Source organism: Hypomesus nipponensis, chromosome 25, assembly GCF_054491055.1.
Source record: "Hypomesus nipponensis isolate SF chromosome 25, ASM5449105v1, whole genome shotgun sequence".
In the NCBI taxonomy this organism is placed as follows: domain Eukaryota; kingdom Metazoa; phylum Chordata; class Actinopteri; order Osmeriformes; family Osmeridae; genus Hypomesus; species Hypomesus nipponensis.
Window position 1 is genome coordinate 1193515 of NC_140385.1, and position 19247 is coordinate 1212761.

General features: G+C 43.5%; 3 protein-coding genes across 6 annotated transcripts; 2 read left to right on the forward strand and 1 right to left on the reverse strand.

The window, feature by feature from the left end:
- The first annotated feature begins 395 nt into the window (after nt 1-395).
- Nucleotides 396-7348, forward strand: LOC146221618 (butyrophilin subfamily 1 member A1-like). Of its 4 annotated transcripts, XR_014746695.1 has the most exons (8): nt 2488-2632; nt 4110-4274; nt 4552-4608; nt 4962-5309; nt 5402-5695; nt 6530-6560; nt 6739-6836; nt 7118-7348. XR_014746695.1 is itself a non-coding variant. In XM_084691093.1 (7 exons), exons 3-7 carry the CDS (start codon nt 4554-4556, stop codon nt 6761-6763), a joined length of 753 nt encoding a protein of 250 aa, XP_084547219.1. In that variant the 5' UTR covers nt 396-456; nt 4110-4274; nt 4552-4553; the 3' UTR covers nt 6764-7348. The 4 variants fall into 4 exon arrangements, 3 of the variants coding, with proteins under 3 accessions (XP_084547219.1, XP_084547218.1, XP_084547220.1); XM_084691093.1 differs by lacking the exon at nt 2488-2632 and adding an exon at nt 396-456 and having other exon boundaries at nt 6739-7348; XM_084691092.1 differs by having other exon boundaries at nt 6739-7348.
- Nucleotides 7349-8684: 1336 nt separating this feature from the next.
- LOC146221619 (Fc receptor-like protein 5) lies at nt 8685-11485 on the reverse strand. Its single transcript, XM_084691096.1, has 6 exons — nt 11459-11485; nt 11027-11068; nt 10348-10614; nt 10022-10267; nt 9622-9735; nt 8685-9385 (listed from the first exon to the last, which is right to left on the reverse strand). The coding sequence occupies exons 1-6, from the start codon at nt 11463-11465 to the stop codon at nt 9345-9347; spliced, it is 717 nt and encodes a 238-aa protein (XP_084547222.1). The 5' UTR covers nt 11466-11485; the 3' UTR covers nt 8685-9344.
- Nucleotides 11486-12894: 1409 nt separating this feature from the next.
- On the forward strand, nt 12895-16358 carry LOC146221620 (butyrophilin-like protein 2). The gene is made up of 5 exons (XM_084691087.1): nt 12895-13412; nt 13594-13866; nt 14024-14318; nt 14480-14529; nt 14693-16358. The coding sequence occupies exons 1-3, from the start codon at nt 13040-13042 to the stop codon at nt 14182-14184; spliced, it is 807 nt and encodes a 268-aa protein (XP_084547213.1). The 5' UTR covers nt 12895-13039; the 3' UTR covers nt 14185-14318; nt 14480-14529; nt 14693-16358.
- The last annotated feature ends 2889 nt before the right edge of the window (nt 16359-19247 follow it).

Here is a 19247-nt window from a genome sequence, read left to right on the forward strand (position 1 = left end):
GCACACCAGACTCTCGTCTCCTCTGTGATCGGTAATCAGGCTGAGAGACGCCACCACTTGTCCTACCTGACTTCACAATGCCACTCCCATGCAAGGTCCGTCGCTATGCCGACCTTAAATTCCTGAGATAGCTACGTGTGCTGGCGAGAAACTGTCCTGGTTACTATACTGGTTGCTAGGTAAGACATTCATGCATTACTCAAGTAAGTCCCTGTAATGAGACTCCAAACAGGATCAGCTGGTCCAAACAGAAGAATGTGAGTGTTTGGAATGTGGGTGACACATTGAAATATGTGCTGAATGTTCTGTGAAGAGTAATGATACCAACAAGAGGGGGGGAGGAGTATTCAAGGTTGGGACCAGGTGAGGCAGCCCTACAGGTGATCAGACTGTCAGCATTACTGTCAGACACACACAGAACCAGATGGAGCACAGAGAGGAGGAGGTATTTTAAAGGTCAGTACAATGTTGTTGATGTTTGAAGAGAGAGAGGGAGACTGACAGACTGACTGACAGAGAGGGAGACAGACAGACAGGCAGAGAGAGAGACAGAGAGAGAGAGAGACAAACAGAGACAGAGAGAGAGACAGAGAGAGAGACAGGCAGAGAGAGAGACAGAGAGAGAGAGACAGAGAGAGAGACAGAGAGAGAGACAGAGAGAGAGAGAGAGAGAGAGAGAGAGAGAGAGAGAGAGAGAGAGAGAGAGAGAGAGACAGAGAGAGAGACAGAGAGAGAGACAGAGAGAGACAGAGAGAGAGACAGAGAGAGAGACAGAGAGAGAGAGACAGAGAGAGAGACAGAGAGAGAGACAGAGATGCTGTATGTTGTAGCAATTAGTTAATTTTGAACTGGCTGATGGTGAAACCAGAGTTTTATAAAGGTCATTACAATGTTGTTTACGTTGGAAAGTTATTGATTTGCATTATTTTTGCATTTGCATTTGCATTTGCATTCCGAAACCTGGTCGGATCTCTTATCCTTTCAAAGCATATATTTTAAGCTGTACTATTTTTAATTTGTAAACCTGTTCCTTTGTGCATTGGTGAATGTTTCATTTGCAAGACCCTGATCAGAAACAGGACAGAGAGAGGAGGGTTCTGGCAGGGCAGGTGATCAGAGACAGGGCAGAGAGAGGAGGGTTCTGGCAGGGCAGGTGATCAGAGACAGGGCAGAGAGAGGAGGGTTCTGGCAGGGCAGGTGATCAGAGACAGGGCAGAGAGAGGAGGGTTCTGGCAGGGCAGGTGATCAGAGACAGGACAGAGAGAGGAGGGTTCTGGCAGGGCAGGTGATCAGAGACAGGGCAGAGAGAGGAGGGTTCTGGGAGTGGGCATACACTTTTCATTTCTAATGTGTGCAGGAAGTGAAAACAGAAATTTGACAGAGAGAGAGACAGACTGAGAGACAGAGACAGACAGACAGAGAGCATAAGCTAAAGCGTGTTACCACGGGCCCCAGTGCACGTTATTATGACGGGCCCTAATATATTAATATACGCTAGTTAGTTATGAAACACACACACATGCACCATTAGGCGCAACAATGTGTTGAATTTTACAGTTAGACTATTATATTGGTAGTAGAGAGGTCAAGAGAAAGCTATCTGGACCATGGATTGCACTTTGACACATGTTACATAATGTAAACGGCCTGTCAGTGTTGCAGCTCACACAGTGGAATTAAGCAGATTGTAAAAACATGAACACGTGTTACCAAATATCTCACGCCAAGTTTTTTTTTGAAAAGTTGGCAGCCCTGTGTTGTCATCTACTACACAAGATTACCTACCAGCCTGTGCACAGCAGTTAGTTTACTAGTTAGTTGCTTTGCTATCATCAGGTGAAAAGTCTGACTCCGAAGTGCGCCGTCACTTTGACATGAGCTGCATTACTTCTTGCTCGAGCCACTGACGGGATTGAGTGGCATGTGGAAAGTGCGCTCTGTATGTCTCGCGCATTCAGATAAAAGCGTATTAATAGGGGTATAAATAACAAGTGAATATCACGTTCATCTCGGCATATTTCAAAAGCATATTGTGTGGCAGATAATATTTTTTTAAGAAAAACTCGCATTAAATACAATACATCATGACAGTTTGTATGATTTGAAATGGTCATTTATTATCACATTAGCATTTAATTATCACGGCAAACAATTACACTGCTCTGAACTGTAGCCTAACTAAAGTTAAGAAAGTACCTGTAATTAAAAAACCTGTAGTTATCACTTGTGAATATCCTACATCTCATTCACGTCTAACGTTACACTGTAAAATGTTACCAGGATTTAACAATATTTAACTGCAATAATTTCACAATAAATCATTGTATTATAACTTTACAGTCTTAAACTGCAATAATCCCAATAGCATGTTGTAATGTAGAATTTACTGTGAAATCAATGTAGACACAGTAAGTTACTGAGAATGAAACAATACTGGGATTTCACAGCATTTTGTTGGGTTATTTCACAGTAAAATACTATTTTCAAATCATCCTTTGAGATAACCCACTACATTACTGTAAAACTTCAACTAGTTTTGAGGTGGAAATTACGTCAGTTTTCCAACCGTTTCTCTTTTCCACCATTTCACCTCGGCGCTGCCTGCCAGGATCGTGACTTTTGCCCTGTAACGGTAAACTATCTGCAGGCATCCAATTTAGTTGCTAGCAATCTCTGTGCGTACTTGTGTTTTACTTGTGCAGTTGATACCGTACTTCACTGATTTGAATAATCAAATCCAGTAGTTAAATCCGTCATGATTGCAAACATTTTCGTCTAGTTTGATGGCTAGCTAAGTCTCACATGGTCGATGCTTCAGCTACAGTAGGGTTGCTGGCGTCAGTGAAATAGGAACAGAGTATGTTGCCTCAGCTAAAGATTCGTAGCGAGTACTGTTCAAATTATACATACAAATTTGTAGGTTTTTGCCAGCTCCTAATTTAGGATGAACTATTAGCTAACTCTGCTGTGGGTCAGCGCAAGTGCTATTTTATAGCTAAGTATTAACATTGGAGTGAACTAGCTAGTGTTGCACAGTGAAGCTGCACTAAAAAGAGACACTCTTACATAGCTTCAGTGTCCCTGTGCATACGTAGGAGACAATCACTGCAAAAGAGTTGCAGTTCCGGTGCAGACAGGAGAACCAAGCAGAACGCCATCTCTGTAGCACCCCACCCAGTCCAGAACCCGGGGTCCTGAAGTCTCGACTCTTACGATACTCAAACGATGCGATGTTAATATACCTCTCTGATCTAACGAGTCTGGCTAACTGTCGTGACCTCTCAGGTGGGCTATGGCTGCGATGGAGAGCTGGAGAGATGGTTGTTCTGCTAGCTTCTCCTGTCTCAGCACAGGGACTGCAGATCTTTTGCAGTGATCGTTAATGAGCCTAATGACGAATCATGGTCAGAATTATGATGGCCCATGCTACACCCCCTACAATGGAAGCCAATTCCAGGTTGATGGTAAACAATATAAAACAGTACATGGGAAGTCCGAAAGTTAAATTGTTGAATTTAATAGTGAATTTAATACTTGTTATCATTATTAAAACGTTTAAATGAGTTTTGTCTTTGTTGTCTTTGTTCTTGCTTTGACTTTTAATTTAGCAACTCCAAAGCACGTTTGTGTGGTAAAATCACAGTTAACAAGTCAAATTTGCAGTATTTTACAGTGTTATTTAAATTGTAAATGTACAGTAAATGACTGGCTACTAGTTGCATTACTTTCACAGTAAAAAAGATAGAAATACAGACAATCACTGTAATTTATATACAGCAAGACGATGTAATTCCACAGCTACATACTGCTATATCACAGTAATCCAATGGCATGACAACTGTGAAGTTACAATATACCGCTGTAGTTGCATTGAATTTTACTGTGAAATGTTTACAGTTCATTATTGTGAAACATGTGCAATACATTACTGTGAAATATTTATAATAAATTACTGTGAAATATTTATAATAAATTACTGTAAAATTACTGTGAAAGTAATGCAACTAGTAGCCAGTAATTCACTGTAAAGTTACAGTGAAAAATGTAACAGTGTACTAAACCACGCGAAAGTGAATGATGTAAGCAAATCCTTTCTGTTTACTCTTCAGAGCCTATGCAGATCATGTGAAAAATTACAAGACACAGTCAGGAGATTGACGAATCGTTTACCCAAAGACACGGTCGGCAGATTCACTAATCTTTTACCTGAAGACACAATCGGGAGATTAACTCATCCTTTTCCAGAATACGGTCGGCAGGTGACGTTCTTTTGGGTACGAGTCTTTGGATAATTTGTTCAAGTATGTTTAACAGTCAATATAAAGCAGTATAATTGTGTGTCTAACAGTCAATATAAAACAGTATAATTGTGTGTCTAACAGTCAATATAAAGCAGTATAATTGTGTGTCTAACAGTCAATATAAAACAGTATAATTGTGTGTCTATAGTCAATATAAAGCAGTATAATTGTGTGTCTAACAGTCAATATAAAACAGTATAATTGTGTGTCTATAGTCAATATAAAGCAGTATAATTGTGTGTCTCCATAGTGATGCTGGTTCTACTGTGTCTCCTGGTGCTCCTCATCCCTGGAGGAACTCCTGCTGGTGAGTCTGTTTACCATCAAGATGCAGAACACACCTGTGATGACAAAACACATGTTGCTGAAAGCACAGTTCATAGTTAACCTGTCAGACTTCTCTAGGGATGTGTGGCAGGGAGGAGTGGGTTACTACACACTGGAGATGAAGGTTACATGTTTACTACCATGTACTGTAGATGAAGGATACATGGTAACTACCATCTACTGTAGATGAAGGTTACATGTTTACGACCATCTACTGTAGATGAAGGTTACATGTTTACTACCATGTACTGTAGATGAAGGTTACATGTTTACTGTAGGTTTTCTAAGTGTTTAAGACACAGATGGATTCTGTCTTTGTGTTTGTTCTTTCAGGAGAGTCTCAGCTGATTGGTTCACCTGATCCCATCATTGCTGTAGCTGGTGATGATGTCATCCTGCCATGTTCCCTGAAACCTCCCATCGATACAGAGAACCTGACAGTGGAGTGGTCCAGACCTGACCTGGAACCTGAATATGTACATGTATACAGGGATGGTCGTAACTTACTTAAGTACATAAATCCATCTTACAAATACAGGACGATGCTGTTTGAAGATGAACTGGTCAGGGGCAACGTCTCCCTGAAAATCTTTTATGTGAGGCTGGAGGATGAGGGAAGCTACACCTGCAAGGTTATTAAGGACGGGAAGGTTAACAAGACTGTTATCCAGCTCAGTGTTGGTAAGTTAGATCAAATAGAGAATATGCTAATGTGCCTAAAAGCTGTTGAAGAGTTCCTGATGTCTCTGATGGTCGTCTGTGTGTCTCTGTAGTGGTGATCTCTAAACCAGAGGTCACCATCCAGGGAGCCAGAGAAGATGGGGTGGTTCTCCAGTGTGAGTCTGGAAGCTGGTACCCAGAACCTGAGCTGGAGTGGAGGGACAGTGAGGGACGCCTCCTCCCTGCTGATGTCACACAGACAGACAGACACCCTGACCCCGGCCCTCACCAACGCTACACTGTGAGAAGCAGAGTGACTGTACAGAAGACAGACACCAACAGGTTCACCTGCAGGGTTCATCTGCAGGGACTCAGCCAGACCAGGGAGACAGAGATCCATGTTCCTGGTGAGGTTCTGTGTATTTTTTTATTGGTTGTTACCTGGCTATTATTGTTTAGTAGCAATTAATCTGTGGAGACCCTGACATGTGAACATCTCTTTTCACCTGAATAGTGACTGTTTGTATACTGGGTGTGAATAGTGACTGTTTGTATACTGGGTGTGAATAGTGACTGTTTGTATACTGGGTGTGAATAGTGACTGTTTGTATACTGGGTGTGAATAGTGACTGTTTGTATACTGGGTGTGAATAGTGACTGTTTGTATACTGGGTGTGAATAGTGACTGTTTGTATACTGGGTGTGAATAGTGACTGTTTGTATACTGGGTGTGAATAGTGATTGTTTGTATACTGGGTGTGAATAGTGATTGTTTGTATACTGGGTGTGAATAGTGACTGTTTGTATACTGGGTGTGAATAGTGACTGTTTGTATACTGGGTGTGAATAGTGACTGTTTGTATACTGGGTGTGAATAGTGACTGTTTGTATACTGGGTGTGAATAGTGATTGTTTGTATACTGGGTGTGAATAGTGACTGTTTGTATACTGGGTGTGAATAGTGACTGTTTGTATACTGGGTGTGAATAGTGACTGTTTGTATACTGGGTGTGAATAGTGACTGTTTGTATACTGGGTGTGAATAGTGACTGTTTGTATACTGGGTGTGAATAGTGACTGTTTGTATACTGGGTGTGAATAGTGACTGTTTGTATACTGGGTGTGAATAGTGACTGTTTGTATACTGGGTGTTAATAGTGACTGTTTGTATACTGGGTGTGAATAGTGACTGTTTGTATACTGGGTGTGAATAGTGACTGTTTGTATACTGGCTGTTTCAGATCACAGATTCTATCCTGAGGAACATGCTAGGTATGTGTTTAAGGGGAGAGGGGGGACTTGTGTTTGAGAAAGTGTTTGTTCAAATTAGAGATTCAAATAATGTACTTTCCTACTCTGTTTGTCATTGTGTGTTTGTATGTGTTTGTGTGTGTGTTTATGTGTATGTGTGTCACAGTTAAAACTTGACTGATTTTGGCTTTTTTCTCAGACCCCAGTCCAAACATGAACTGTAGAGACCAAGAATCGGTCATCATCTCCATCAAGAACCAGCACCATGAACCAACCAGAGTTCTGGAGTCCCTGTGTGTAGGTTGCGTGTGTGTGTGTGTGTGTGCATATGTGTGTGTGTCAGTAAGTTTGTTAATAATATGGAACAGAGAAGCAAACGTGTCTAGTCAGGAGAACAGGGTCGTTGACCTCTGACCTCTGAAACACTGTTAGAACTCTGTCCTTCTGATCCTCTGATGTCTATAGGCACTGTTCTTACGTTGCTGTGGATACGACTGTCAGAACATGCAAATGATACAGTTATCACAGAATAATGCCTTATATCAGCTTGTACTAAATCTACCAGTTGTTTGTTTCAGCATGTTAAATGGATGATTCAGCACGGGCACTCCAAGCTCTCCTTGTTTCACTTCATCACTTATGTTTCTGAATTTTGCACTTTTGAACTTCTGCTTTTGTTCTTACTGTGTGTTATTTATTGTTACGCATCATCAAGCAAGCAAGCAACATTTATTTATAAAGCACTTTAAATTCAAGGTGAAACACAAAGTCCTGTACAGTAAAACAACAAAAGAATAAAAGCCCTAAAATACAAAGACTCAACACGTCTCACACAATACAAATACGAAAACAGTAACACATCATACAAAGACCCAATACCATCAATATAACCAGACACAACTTTCATTTCAGTTTTCAAAAGCCAGAGCATAGAGGTGGGTCTTAAGAAGAGACTTAAAAACAGGTAGTGAGGCTGCCTGTCTAATGTGTAAGGGTCAAACATTCCAGTACAAAACCTACGTCACCTACACCATCACCCATAGTCCAGCCCCACCTACACCATCACCCATAGTCCAGCCCCACCTACACCATCACCCATAGTCCAGCCCCACCCCCCTCCAGGTAAAACCATCACCCAGTCCACAGGAACCTGGGATGCCATGTATAGTCATGTCCAGCAGGGGGCGCCTCAGGTTAAAGGCTCAGTGTATGGACAGCATGACTTGTGTCATTTTTACCGTCAAAAGCAGCTTTTTTTTTATTAACTCTTTTAGTTTTATCATCTGCTTGGTCACTGATGCCTTGAAAGAAGATTGGTTATGTGGTCTGTGCCTCAAAAACTATCTGTTTCTCTGTTTACCGCCAAACTCTAAAAGACACAGGCCTGTTTTGTTTTGTCTGAGTCTGTACACTAGAGGATGATGCTGAAGGGGACATATTATTTATTCTTTGTAACAGCAATAGAGCCATCTAGAAACAGTTTAATGTTAGAACTCCATAAGGGGCTATGGAAAGCCATAAACAGTTCTTAATAGAACCCTTTGACATTTACATGTAGCAGACACTCTTATCCAGAGTGACTTACAGTAAGTACAGGGACATTCCCCCCGAGGCAAGCAGGGTGAAGTGCCTTGCCCAAGGACACAACTTCAGTTGACACGGCCGGGAATCTAACTGGCAACCTTCAGATTACTAGCCCGATTCCCTAACCGCTCAGTCACCTGACTCCCTTTGACCTCAAAGGTTCTGTTTCCTTGGCTAAAAAGTGTTCTATATTCCATTGGACCCTGTTGTTCATCTCATGGCTCTAGCTCACTTGGATGAGAGTGTTTACCATTAGGACTAATGCCTAGCTCAGGCGCTAAGGTTCGAATCCGGCGGAGGCCATTTCTTGCACGTCTTCCCTCAATCTCACTCCTTAGTTTCTTGTCTCTGTCCACCTGTCTTATGGAGACGATAAACAAGAAAATGTCAAACAATGAAAGGAAACGATCTCTGTTGTCTCCCCGGTCGAACCACAGTTCCCTCCTCTGTGGTTTTGCAGCAGTTCTCAGTACCTGTAGCCAGCTTCCTTTCTCAGAAACATACCCTGTCGTTTCCACTGTAACGCATCATGTGGCTTGAAGAATTCTTCGTAGGCATGTTAAAGGTTTTTATTACACAATGTTATTGATCTTTATTGATTTATTGGCAATACAGGATGGAGATCAGGTGCTGATAGGGTCAGAGAACAATGGGACCCCCACCCCCCCCCACACACACACATACACACATGCACACACACACCTCAACACTGCAAAACATGTCAACCTCTGCAGGCTATACAAACATGCTAACCTCTGCAGGCTATACAAACATGCTAACCTCTGCAGGCTATACAAACATGCTAACCTCTGCAGGCTATACAAACATGCTAATCTCTGCAGGCTATACAAACATGCTAACCTCTGCAGGCTATACAAACATGCTAACCTCTGCAGGCTATACAAAAGGTGACTAAATGTTGTCTTCCCTGAGAACACATACAGATACATCTGAACAGCAACAATACTTCAGTGCATCATTCTTCCATGTAAAACTACAAAAAACATCCAACAATGTAAACATCTATCAATCTGCTATCCTAGCAGACAGATTGCTAGGCTTGCAGAAACCTCATTCTACACAAAGTTAATGATAGCTATGCTAACAGAGTGGTGGCTAGGCTAGCAGAAACCTCATTCTACACAAGGCTAATGATAGCTATGCTAACAGAGAGGCTAGGGAATGGGAAGCTAAAAGGTACCTGGTCACTTTGTGACATCATCACAGCTCCTCTTTATCACACTTAGCTTCTGAACACACACCTGGACAGAGGAGACAGGAGAGTTAGGACACCTGGAGACACACCTGGAGACACACCTGGAGATGTGGTTACTATGCGATGTGTCTGGTCAATACAGATCGTTCATTGACTCTAACCACTGAAAACTGTCAGGAACTATTTCTACATCCCTTTGGATAAAAGCGTCCGCAAGATGAACGAAATGTCATGTTAATCAGTATTACACGTATCTGACAATGACCTTGACCATGACCTCACCTTTAGACCTGCAGCACCTCTCCAGCAGCAGGACAGTGACCACCAGGTAGGGAAGGGACACCAGGATGCCACACAGCAGTCTGGGCAGAGACAGCAGGGGGGGTGGAGGTGAAGCTGGAGAGGTGGTGGTGGAGGAAGGGTGGAGTAGGAGTCGAGGTGGAGGAGGGGTGGAGGAAGGGTGGTGGAGGAAAGAGGTGGAGGAGGGTTGGAGGAAGGGTGGAGGAGGAAAGAGGTGGAGGAGGGAAGAGGTAGAGGAGGGGAAAGGTGGAGGAGGGAGAGGTGGAAGAGGGGAAAGGTAGAGGTGATAGAGGTGACGATGGAGAGTTAGAGGTGGTGGTAGAAGTTTTACTTTGTCTCACACACTGGGCAAATTGTTTTGGTGTTACATTCTTTTTCTCACCTCTCACAGCCAGCCAGCTCTCTGGAGATCCTCCCAGCTCAGAGTTGCTGCACCTGTACAACCCTGCATCAGATGCAGACACAGCAGGGATGGTCATCTCTCCTGCAGCCTCAGTCCTGACCAGAGATCCATCCTTGTAGAAGGCAGCTGTGAGGTCAGAGGGAGGTGTCTGGTATCTACAGCGTAGAGTCACAGCTTGTCCCTGGTTCACAGGGAGGACAGGACTCTCCAGGATCACAGCTCCATCTACAACAGAGGAGACAGATTCAAATTATCTTTCCAGATAATCCTATGAACAGTAATTAATTCAGACCGTGTGAACGTACCATGTACTGTGATGTTGACAGCATGGCTGTGTTCTCCTGAGCCAGACTCACACCAGTACACTCCAGTGTCATGTGGGAACGTGTCTTGGATGGAGCAGGGGGAGCCTGCTGTAGCAACACCCCAGTCAGCAGGACACGTCTCCAGCCATCTCTTAGTGGTGTTCCTCATCACCCTCCATCCAGCAGAGCTCCCCTGATCCTCACAGCTCAGGGAGACAGAGTTATACTTGAAGAACTGAGATCTGCTGGGACTGACCCTCAGAGAGACTGCAGGAGAGAGAGAGAGAGAGAGAGAGACAGAGACAGAGACAGAGACAGAGAGACAGAGACAAAGAGAGAAAGAGAGAGAGAGAGACAGAGACAGAGAGAGAGACAGAGACAGAGACAGAGAGAGAGAGAGAGAGAGAGAGAGAGAGAGAGAGAGAGAGAGAGAGAGAGAGAGAGAGAGAGAGAGAGAGAGAGAGAGAGAGAGAGAGAGAGAGAGAGAGAGAGAAAGAAATGTAGAGACAAAGGGAGAGCGAAACATAATTAACGAGGGGGAGAGAAGGAGAGGAAGAGAGAGAGAGGAAGAGGCCAGTCTGTTAAAATACACAGGAACTCACCACAGTGTCATCAATAGAGTATCTGCTGAAACAGATGGAGGAGAAATATACTGCAGACAAACACAACATCTACTAACCTGCTGTTTTTGCACTTGCTGTTTGTTTTGGGATCATTATTACTGATGAGAGAGAGAGAGACAGAGAGAGAGATGAGAGGGGGAGAGGGAGAGACATACAGACACGTTCTTATGCTCTCTCTCTCTCTTTCTCTCTTTCTCTCTCTCTCTCTCTCTCTCTCTCTCTCTCTCTCTCTCTCTCTCTCTCTCTCTCTCTCTCTCTCTCTCTCTCTCTCTCTCTCTCTCTCTCTCTCTCTCTCTCTCTCTCTCTCTCTCTCTCTCCCCCTTACACACACATACACACACACGCTCAGTGGTAAAAGGGATCTGCATTTCGTTGTACTATACTTGTGTTGTTCAATAAATTTAATCTAATCTAATCAAAATCCAGATAAAAACATCTGCAAATAAATTACATTACATTGCACACACACACACAGCAGGCCTACTCACAGAGCATGAAGCAGAGTGGTGTGAACTCCATCCTGTCTGGCTGCTGACTGACTGTCTAACCAGCAGGGGGGCAGATACCATGATACACACACACTGTCTAACCAGCAGGGGGGAGGATACCATGATACACACACACACTGTCTAACCAGCAGGGGGGCGGATATCATGATACACACACACACTGTCTAACCAGCAGGGGAGCGGATACCATGACACACACACACACTGTCTAACCAGCAGGGGGGCGGATACCATGATACACACACACACACACACACACTGTCTAACCAGCAGGGGAGCGGATACCATGATACACACACACACACACTGTCTAACCAGCAGGGGGGCGGATACCATGATACACACACACACTGTCTAACCAGCAGGGGGGCAGATACCATGATACACACACACACTGTCTAACCAGCAGGGGGGCGGATACCATCATACACACACACACTGACTAACCAGCAGGGGGGCGGATATCATGATACACACACAGTCTAACCAGCAGGGGGGCGGATACCATGATACACACACACACTGTCTAACCAGCAGGGGGGCGGATACCATCATACACACACACACTGTCTAACCAGCAGGGGGGCGGATACCATGATATACACACATATACACACACATTGTCTAACCAGCAGGGGGGCGGATACCATGATACACAAACACACACACACACATTGTCTAACCAGCAGGGGGGCGGATACCATGATACACACACACACACTGTCTAACCAGCAGGGGGGCGGATACCATGATATACACACATATACACACACACACACACACTGTCTAAGCAGCAAGGATACCATGAGAGTAAACCACTTTCTCCTTATCCTGTGGATTATGTGTGCAAACACTAATTCTTTAAAATCTACAACAAAGTTGTGTGAATGAAGTTCAGTGGTCAATAAGTTCATTGTAGAATAACATTGTGATTATGTGGTTGTGCAATGTCCACTTTAAAGACATTTAGCCTACATTCATTGACGTACCTTCAAATCAAATCAAATCAAATGTATTTGTATAGCCCTTTTTACACGCAAGCATGTCACAGAGGGCTTCACATACGCCCATAGAACTGCCCCTCAACCAACCTAAACCCTCAAGGAAAACAATGAAAAACTTCCAGAAAAACTTGCACCTTTGATGCACACGGCACACTACACGTGATCAATCCAGCAGGTGGCGCCCTACATTAGCTGGGCTCTGGAATTGAGAATTCTTATTCTCTCATTGTCCGGATTTGCTACTTCAATTACATTTCTAAATGTATAGGACAATCTTATCATTCAGACATTTGTTAATGTTTCTTTTTGTGTATGAAAAAAATTGGCACTTTCACTCTCCTCCAATCAACCCGGAAAGAAGACTTCAGCAATGCAAATGTGTAATAAAAGTGAAACTAATTTGCAGTCGTGGTCGTGATTTTGTAATATCACAGGCTCTGATATATGAGCTCGAAGAAAGTTGTTAAACTTTGGATATTTCAATTTCTGTCAGTCTGGCAGGCATCGAGTGAGATTTTCATGTTTTAACGAATGTACATATCTGAAGAATTTCACCATGCTACTCGGTGTTGCTTTACTGGTCGTCACCCGCTTCATCTATGCTATAGCGGGGGACTCGCATCCCGCAACCGTAGTTGGGGGCGACGTCACTCTACCGTGTTCCAGCAAGAATGCCACGGACATGCCGACGATAGAGTGGCGAAAATCTGAGCAGGATAAAAATGTATACGTACACCTTCGCCGGGACAACAAAGACGATATTGTCAAACAGGTACAGTCCTACCGAGGCCGGACGGCACTGTTAGGAACCGATGAGTTGAAGAAAGGAAACTTCTCCCTAAAACTCTCGGAGGTTCAACTGTCGGATGCAGGAAATTACACATGTCATTTAAAAGATATTCTGCTGAATACAACCCGTCTCACTGTTGGTAGGTTCCCATATTCATAATTTTTTTTCCTATGGTGTTTTCACGTGCCAATTGTAAATGGCGGGACAGAAATTTTAAAGGCTGTGAGTCAGCAGTGCCAGTCAGTTCAACCATCTCAACACGAACTTACATTCGCAGATGCCCTCTGCTGAAGTATTTAAACCTGTATGTTATTGTGTAGTTGTAGCATCTCCGGTGATCTCGGTATTGGGAGCCAGTGACGGGAAGGTGCGTCTACAGTGCGAGGCTACAACATGGTACAGAGACGCTAATGTAGAGTGGTGGGATGGTGAGGGAGACGCACTCACCGCTGACAAGGAACCAGAAATAGCCTCTGAAGATAACAAGCACTACAACGTGAGAAGCAATCTTACTGTACCAGAAAACAAGACGAAAGATGAAACCTTCACCTGCCGAGTATATCAAGCCAACAAGACTGCCCAAGCTCGATCAGGTAAGCTCAAATGGACTATGGACAGTGAGTGAATGGCCAGTTTGAGGTTGTATCAGGTTTAGCTGGAGGTGTGGTTGCTAACAGCAACACATTAGAATTAGTAAAAGGCAACTCTTTCCTAGACACTAATCTGTGTCAATCTGTTTTCATTTTTCAGTTGAGCCTCCAGAAAAACCTAAGTGTGATACATTTTCAGGTGGTTATATAGCCTCAATAACTATAGCTGTTATTGCAGTGTTAGTTTCTGTCGGTCTGTTGGTTTGGATAGGCCTACATAGAGGTAAGTGTCCTGGATTGAACTGCTACATATTACAGTAACCAGAGTTCCTGACTGAGGAACTTAAATCCCATGTAAACCAGCCTGTGGAAGTGAACATGTGGGTTTGACTATTGTGTGTTCCTTCTTCCTTCCTTCTTCTTTGATTTATTTGAAGGTCGTCTTCGTCAACAAGGTAATTTATTAGTCAGTGCGCGCTTGAGTAGTGTGTGTGTGCATGTCAGTGTGTGTGTGTGTGTGTGTGTGTGTGTGTGTGTGTGTGTGTGTGTAAATGTGTCTTTATCTGTGTGTTTATCTGTAATAAAGTTGTTTCTAACTTCTCATCTTCATCCATAGCGATAAATAGTCCGACAGACATTCCCACAGCTGAAAACGAAATACCCTTGGTAAGTTCACAATAAACATTTCATTTCTATTATGTGTGTATGTGAGTGAGTGTGTATGTGCATGTCAATGTGTGTGTGAGTGCGTGTGTGTGTGATGCATGTTATATGACTTACATTATACTCCATATTTTTTACCCTAAATGACCTGATTCTGGTGAGGAAGACGACATGAGAAGGAGGAGAGGGGGATGAAGATATGATGATGAGAGAAAGAGGAGGACGAGAAGGGGAGAAGGAGGAGAGAGGAGGAGAGAGGAGAGAAGAGGAGGAGGCGAGATGAGGAGAGATGATGAGGAGGAGAGTGTTTCTATGTGTGTGCTACCCTGCTGCAGTCTCCCGGTTTTGTAGATTCACCCTCTACAACATCCGGAAGATCAAGAGATACCTGTCTGAGCACTCCACCCAGCTGCTAGTCCAAGCACTTGTCCTCTCCAAGTTGGACTACTGCAACTCGCTGCTCGCCGGTCTCCCAGCATGTGCAACCTGCCCTCTTAAGAGGATTCAGAACGCAGCGGCCTGCCTGGTCTACAATCTACCCAGACGCTCCCATGTTACCCCGCTCCTCATCTCTCTCCACTGGCTACCCATCACAGCCCGTGTCAGATTCAACACCATGGTACTGACCTTCCGAGCGGTGAACCGGACTGCACCCGACTACATCAAGTCTCTCCTGCAGCCTTACACCCCCACCCGTCACCTACGGTTTTCTTCACTCAAGACCGCCCGGTCCCAACACAAGTTCTTCTCCTCCATGGCCCCCCAATAGTGGAATCACCTCCCCACCTACATCAGGGACACTGACTGTCTCCCCCCCTTCAAGAAAAGGCTCAAGACGCACTTGTTCTGGGAGTACAACGGCACCTGGGAATGCTTGGCTGGACCTGATGTTAGTTTCCTCCAGGATCACAATGACTCTTATTGAGAGACTTGTTGCTCTTGTATGTTAATTATAACAAAGTTAACTCTTGTACTCGCTGTGATTATTTTACTGTTGATTGTTCTTCTACAGGTACAGTCTTGCACTTTTTGGGGTTCATGTTTTAATTTGTAACTTGTATAACTGCATGCTCTTATGGGTCTTCCCTTTGGCACTTGTTTAGTTTTTCACAATGTATACTTCATGTTTTGGCTGCTTGCAATGTTTGGGTCTACCTCGTTGTTATGATCAGTGACCTATGCTCTTTTGTAAAGCTCTCTCTTGGAAGTCGCTTTGGATAAAAGTGTCTGCTAAATGCATAAATGTAATGTAAATGTACCCATTACCTGAAGAGAAGACAAACACACAATTCTCATTGCCTAAGAATCAGGATAATTTCATCTGATTGTATTTCTGTCACGAGTTAACACTCTCTGATGTTTCACTCCCATAACAAACAGAACATTGTGACATCACTCCCACAACACTGTGACATAACTCCCATAACATACACAACATTGTGACATTACTCCCACAACATTGTGACATCAGTCCCATAACATACACACTCATTTTGACATAACTCGCATTGTTTAAAAGACACATATCTTGACGTATTGACATATTCAGAAGAGAAACAATTGTATTCACTTATAGTACACCTTTAATCCTGAACTGGAAAACCAGAGATTTGTGGACAGAAAAATACAACTACCTTGTATTTGTATGTTTTTAATGAAGCTGTCAATGATTCTTGTTCCATTCATGATGTGCTGCATACATATGAGTTTGTATATATTTTTATATCTGTGATTCTAATTATGGTGATGATGACGAGGAATATGACTGACATGATGAGAACAATACTGTGACACAGAGTTCAGTTTGTGTATTTAACATGTTGGTCCTACAGTTTTGTGATGAAATTTATATATTATCACACTCAGGTTGTATCATTGTTTAATATTCGTATGGTTTCCATTGTGGTGATGATAAATCCTGAACTGGCCTTAGTTTGTTGTGGTCATAAAAAAACAACAACAGACATAAAAAAAAAAGCAGGGAATGATTCATGATGTGCTGCATACAAATCAGTTATATACAGTATATATTAAATTGTTTTATATATCTATGGTTCTGTGATTTTATATCTGATTTTATATCTGTGATTCTGACTGGTGATGGTGATGACTGAGTAAATTTGTGCATTTTAACATGAAGATCGTACAGTTTTGTGATGAGATTTCTGTTTTCAAACTCAGGTTGTATCATTTTTATATTTGTGTGGTTTTCATTGTGGTGATGGGGATGATGATTTTAAGGAATGTTACTATGACCATACTGTAACATTACTACACTGATATCAATTTGTGCATTGTAAGACTTTACATGTACATTTCTATATTATTATCTAATATACAAACAGTGATTATTTAATATATTAATGTAATTTTTGTACTTCTAGGATATATACATTGATTTAATTGTTTAAATCTTTTTTATACTAAGGAACACAAAAACAATGTATACTTTTTTTGTGATGTGAAGGTTTCAAACTGTCTTGTTTTGACTATGATGAATAAAAGTAGGATGGGAACCAGACAAATCTGCAATCTCTTGTTTTCTTCCTCTGGCAGCTCTGAGGGGGCGGGGCCTCCACTTGAGGGGGCGGGGCTGTGAGGGGGCGGGGCTGGATATCCTGAATTCCCAATAGAACGAACACACAAGAATCCGTCTAGCCAGGATTCATCTGGTATATTGGTATTGTCTTAGTTTGGGCCCAAATCACAGTGGTTTGGACCAGTCAGCATGCTACGTGGCTGTTATAGGTTTAGGTGTGACGACAGCCTTTGATAGACAGATGGTTCATCAAGTCACCTTCCAGTTACTTTTTAAAAGTGCCTGCCCCTTTCCAGACTGTTTCCAAGGTTAGGTCTGGACCCCCTCCCATTCGAACACATTTCCACCTGGCCTGAATAGTGTGGGCCAATCATAACTGTTTATCCACCTGGGCTGAACAGTGCTGGACCAATCATAACCGTTTATCCACCTGGCCTGAATAGTGCTGGGCCAATCATAACTGTTTATCCACCTGGCCTGAACAGTGCTGGGCCAATCATAACTGTTTATCCACCTGGCCTGAATAGTGCTGGGCCAATCATAACTGTTTATCCACCTGGCCTGAACAGTGCTGGGCCAATCATAACCGTTTATCCACCTGGCCTGAATAGTGCTGGGCCAATCATAACTGTTTATCCACCTGGCCTGAACAGTGCTGGGCCAATCATAACCGTTTATCCACCTGGCCTGAACAGTGCTGGGCCAATCATAACTGTTTATCCACCTGGCCTGAACAGTGCTGGGCCAATCATAAGTGTTTATCCACCTGGCCTGAATAGTGCTGGGCCAATCATAACCGTTTATCCGGTCATTTGTTGCTAGGCAGATGACAGGCTAAAGGGTTTGCTGTCCCGCACAGAGCACGTTGATCTGCTAGGGGTGTGTTTACTAGGTGGCCTGTACAGGGGAGTTGGGAACTGGTCTGGCAAAGACAGGCAGGATAAAAGTGTCTGCCAAATGAATACATTCTAATAACATGTCAAACCCATGAATGATGTGTGTGTGATATCACCACAGTAGGAAGTGTTTCAGGGCTAGCAGATGACAAACATGCCAAACCGGTCCTTATCTGATTGTAACATCTATAGCAGATAATGATCAATGCATCTAAATCGTAGATGCATTGATGTTGCCCCCTAGTGGAGGGAGCCAAAATAAACTCCACATCTTGATAGTAGGTCCATCCACCTGCCTGTGATGCTGCACCAATCACACGCCCCCAGCCCTGTGATGCTGCACCAATCACACGCCCCCAGCCCTGTGATGCTGCACCAATCACACGCCCCCAGCCCTGTGATGCTGCACCAATCACACGCCCCCAGCCCTGTGATGCTGCACCAATCACACGCCCCCAGCCCTGTGATGCTGCACCAATCACACGCCCCCAGCCCTGTGATGCTGCACCAATCACACGCCCCCAGCCCTGTGATGCTGCACCAATCACACGCCCCCAGCCCTGTGGCTACCACTGGACAGTTGGACATTTACCAACTCTGACCAGGGCCGGATGCAGCCTACTTTGACTGGAGGTGAAGTGGACATTTCTGGGGGGTTTCATGATTACGAAAAGGGATTGTATTATTTTTTATATTGTTAATCAGGCGCGGAGCCAGACGTTGTAAATATTCGGGGCTCAGCCCAAACCTAGGACATATTCTGGGTTTGATATGATATAGATCCAGACTTCCACACTCAATGCCAGCTTGCGCAGCGGCGTACACATTTTTGGGGCATTATTTGAACACAAATAGTTTTTTGAGCTTTATGTAAAATAAACATAGTCTTTTTCCAATTGGTAAAACCTTGTACATGGAAGGTGATGTCTTTATCATTGCAGGCTCAAAATTATCGACAGGGCAAGCAGAGACAGGTTAGAGCTACTCTAACCAAGTTCAAGAGCGATACCAACTTGGGTTGAATGCCCGAGGCTGAAATGTGTTTGTCCTTTAGTAACTTGAAAATGTAGGCTACACCCCACGGAAACTTTTGTCTTTCTCCAAATATTTGAAAATTAGCATTTAATTAGTAAACAGTAGTTTTGGAGGTGATAGGCCTATAGTTAAATAAACTGCACGAGCTGTGGAGACCGCAAGCGCTCTTTTGATTCCCACAGAAATTGTGCCCTCTCTATGGACCATGATATCCCATTTGTGCAGGCCTTACACGAGGGACAGGGGTTTGG

Bases quoted from the DNA above. Each gene is read 5' to 3' on its own strand.
- LOC146221618 (XM_084691093.1), top strand. From the start codon at position 4,554: ATGCTGGTTCTACTGTGTCTCCTGGTGCTCCTCATCCCTGGAGGAACT. The intron at 4,609-4,961 runs GTGAGTCTGTTT...TTGTTCTTTCAG, and splicing joins CCCTGGAGGAACTCCTGCTG to GAGAGTCTCAGCTGATTGGT. The intron at 5,696-6,529 runs GTGAGGTTCTGT...TGGCTGTTTCAG, and splicing joins GACAGAGATCCATGTTCCTG to ATCACAGATTCTATCCTGAG.
- LOC146221619 (XM_084691096.1), bottom strand. The intron at 9,736-10,021 runs GTGAGAAAAAGA...CCACCTCTCCAG, and splicing joins GAGCTGGCTGGCTGTGAGAG to CTTCACCTCCACCCCCCCTG. The intron at 9,386-9,621 runs GTGAGGTCATGG...TCCTCTGTCCAG, and splicing joins GAGGTGCTGCAGGTCTAAAG to GTGTGTGTTCAGAAGCTAAG.
- LOC146221620 (XM_084691087.1), top strand. From the start codon at position 13,040: ATGCTACTCGGTGTTGCTTTACTGGTCGTCACCCGCTTCATCTATGCT. The intron at 13,413-13,593 runs GTAGGTTCCCAT...GTTATTGTGTAG, and splicing joins TACAACCCGTCTCACTGTTG to TTGTAGCATCTCCGGTGATC. The intron at 13,867-14,023 runs GTAAGCTCAAAT...TTCATTTTTCAG, and splicing joins GACTGCCCAAGCTCGATCAG to TTGAGCCTCCAGAAAAACCT.